A 1,916-nucleotide genomic window follows, 5' to 3' on the forward strand; every position below is an offset into this window, starting at 1 on the left:
TAAACCTATTAAAAAAGGGCAGTCTAGTGCACGAGATTAGTAATTATACGCCATCAGAGAAAAAGCTCACATGTGCAAAAGAAAAAAGAAAGGGGCAGAAACTACAGTCAATCATAACATAGCCTGGCAATGCCAATATTCCTTGGAACAATGTTCCACACTTTTAACAAAGAATTATCTGTTTTTATAGCACTAGGTAGGTGGTGATTTGTATTACCCTCATCACACAAATCTTTTTCACACAATGATCTTCATTACAGAGCAATTAAAAATCACAGCACAGAATTGAGTAGTTAGATGGACGAAAACGGATTTATCTATTCCTTTAACTTCATCATATAGTTGACAACATTATTACTGTCATATATGTGCTGAGCTTTAACACTGCTGACATAGAGCGGAACTTTCGGGAAAATCCCTATTATGCACACTTCAAATAAAACTTGCATTATAATAAAGCAAGATAATTTACAATTCACAACGAACAGTATAGAGATATAGACAAGGTCAAGCACTAACAGGGTGTAATAAAGTAATGTTGCTACCTTTACCTTTGAGAAAAATAAGTAGAACACATGTCAGTAGACTCATGCTATGCTATGGGATTAAGTTAGAGAAACAGGAAGAGTATTTACTTTCCACGAAGACCCAAGGAGAGACCGGCAAGAATAATGTAGGTGCCAAATGCCATTAGTGGAATGTACAGATCTGGTGCATTTATGTCATAAATTGGTGGTTTATATGAGAGTCTACCCCCCACAGGCTCAGTAATTCTAGTCCAGTGACCCTGAACCAGAAAAGATAAAAAAAATATAAAGCCGGGAAGAAGATAAAATAACATGATCAAATGAAAATACGAGNGAGTATCGCAGAAAAGAATGACATTACTGCTTACCCGGTGCAGGAATGGGAACAAAACCACCTTCAATTTGTTCTTAACATAATGGTCGTTCACTTGAAAGTAGTATTGGGGATCAGAGAAATACCGACTTATCTGTAATTCAATTGGAAATATTAACTTAAATTGAAAACACTGGAAGCAAACTTAAGGCCACTAAGCTAGTTAGTATCATTTTTTACCTGCATTGGTTTATCCCTCCAAAACCAGTAAAGCATAAATTCACTGATAAATAATCATTGTTGACAGATTTTAAAAGTAAATCACAGAATTTAAAATTTTCTTCAAAAATTTAAATGACAACTTGATTTCACAATGCAGATACTAAAGTGATAACTTATGCACGACAATCATTTCCGAAAATCAATACATAAGTATTGCCGAGGTGATACACCAACTGCTTACAAAAACAATACTAGAATGGTACTTACATTGCTTTGAACATACTCAGAGCTAGATCCTAATATTTTTCCTCCATAAGCACCCAATCCACCTCGTATGAGTCCCGAACCAGCAACATTAAACGCATTTCCGAAAGGATTAGGTTGTGATGGTATCGAATTAGGTGGTACTCCGGGTCGTGATCCAACATCATTATACATTCTTACTATCATCACAAACAAATATTCAATCAGAAAGAGAAAAACAAGTAAATTTAAACTATTTTTTTGTTTTAACACTTAGTATGGGAATGTTACTATGTGTCTCAAATTATTCTGGAAACTTATCCCATAAATAGTGTCACTTCATGTGCCATAGTTGATGATTGGTTGAAAAAATGTATTTAAGTTAAAAATTTAATAATTAATTATTTCTATGACCAATCACAAAACAACAGTACATCGAGTTGTACATTTTCTGGGACAGAAGATGTTCACCCGTGTAAATGTACCCTCCCCAGAGACCACGAGGAGTCTCGGGCACAAGGTCGCCCTTTATATCTTTATCATAACACTCAAATCTAAGGCACTACACAAGTATTTGGTCTAGTAGTGTAAAGCATCATTAGATCTTAGAC

At 35.0% G+C, this 1,916-nt stretch overlaps 1 protein-coding gene across 1 annotated transcript; it reads right to left on the bottom strand.

Annotated features, from left to right (window-relative positions):
• Positions 1-30: 30 nt before the first annotated feature.
• Positions 31-1,619, bottom strand: LOC109341915 (protein YIF1B-like). The gene is made up of 3 exons (XM_019579888.1): positions 1,330-1,619; positions 896-994; positions 31-787 (listed from the first exon to the last, which is right to left on the bottom strand). Exons 1-3 carry the CDS (start codon positions 1,510-1,512, stop codon positions 632-634), a joined length of 438 nt encoding a protein of 145 aa, XP_019435433.1. The 5' UTR covers positions 1,513-1,619; the 3' UTR covers positions 31-631.
• Positions 1,620-1,916: the final 297 nt, after the last annotated feature.

The sequence above is a fragment of the Lupinus angustifolius genome, unplaced genomic scaffold (assembly GCF_001865875.1).
Source record: "Lupinus angustifolius cultivar Tanjil unplaced genomic scaffold, LupAngTanjil_v1.0 Scaffold_891, whole genome shotgun sequence".
Classification (NCBI taxonomy): Eukaryota; Viridiplantae; Streptophyta; class Magnoliopsida; order Fabales; family Fabaceae; genus Lupinus; species Lupinus angustifolius.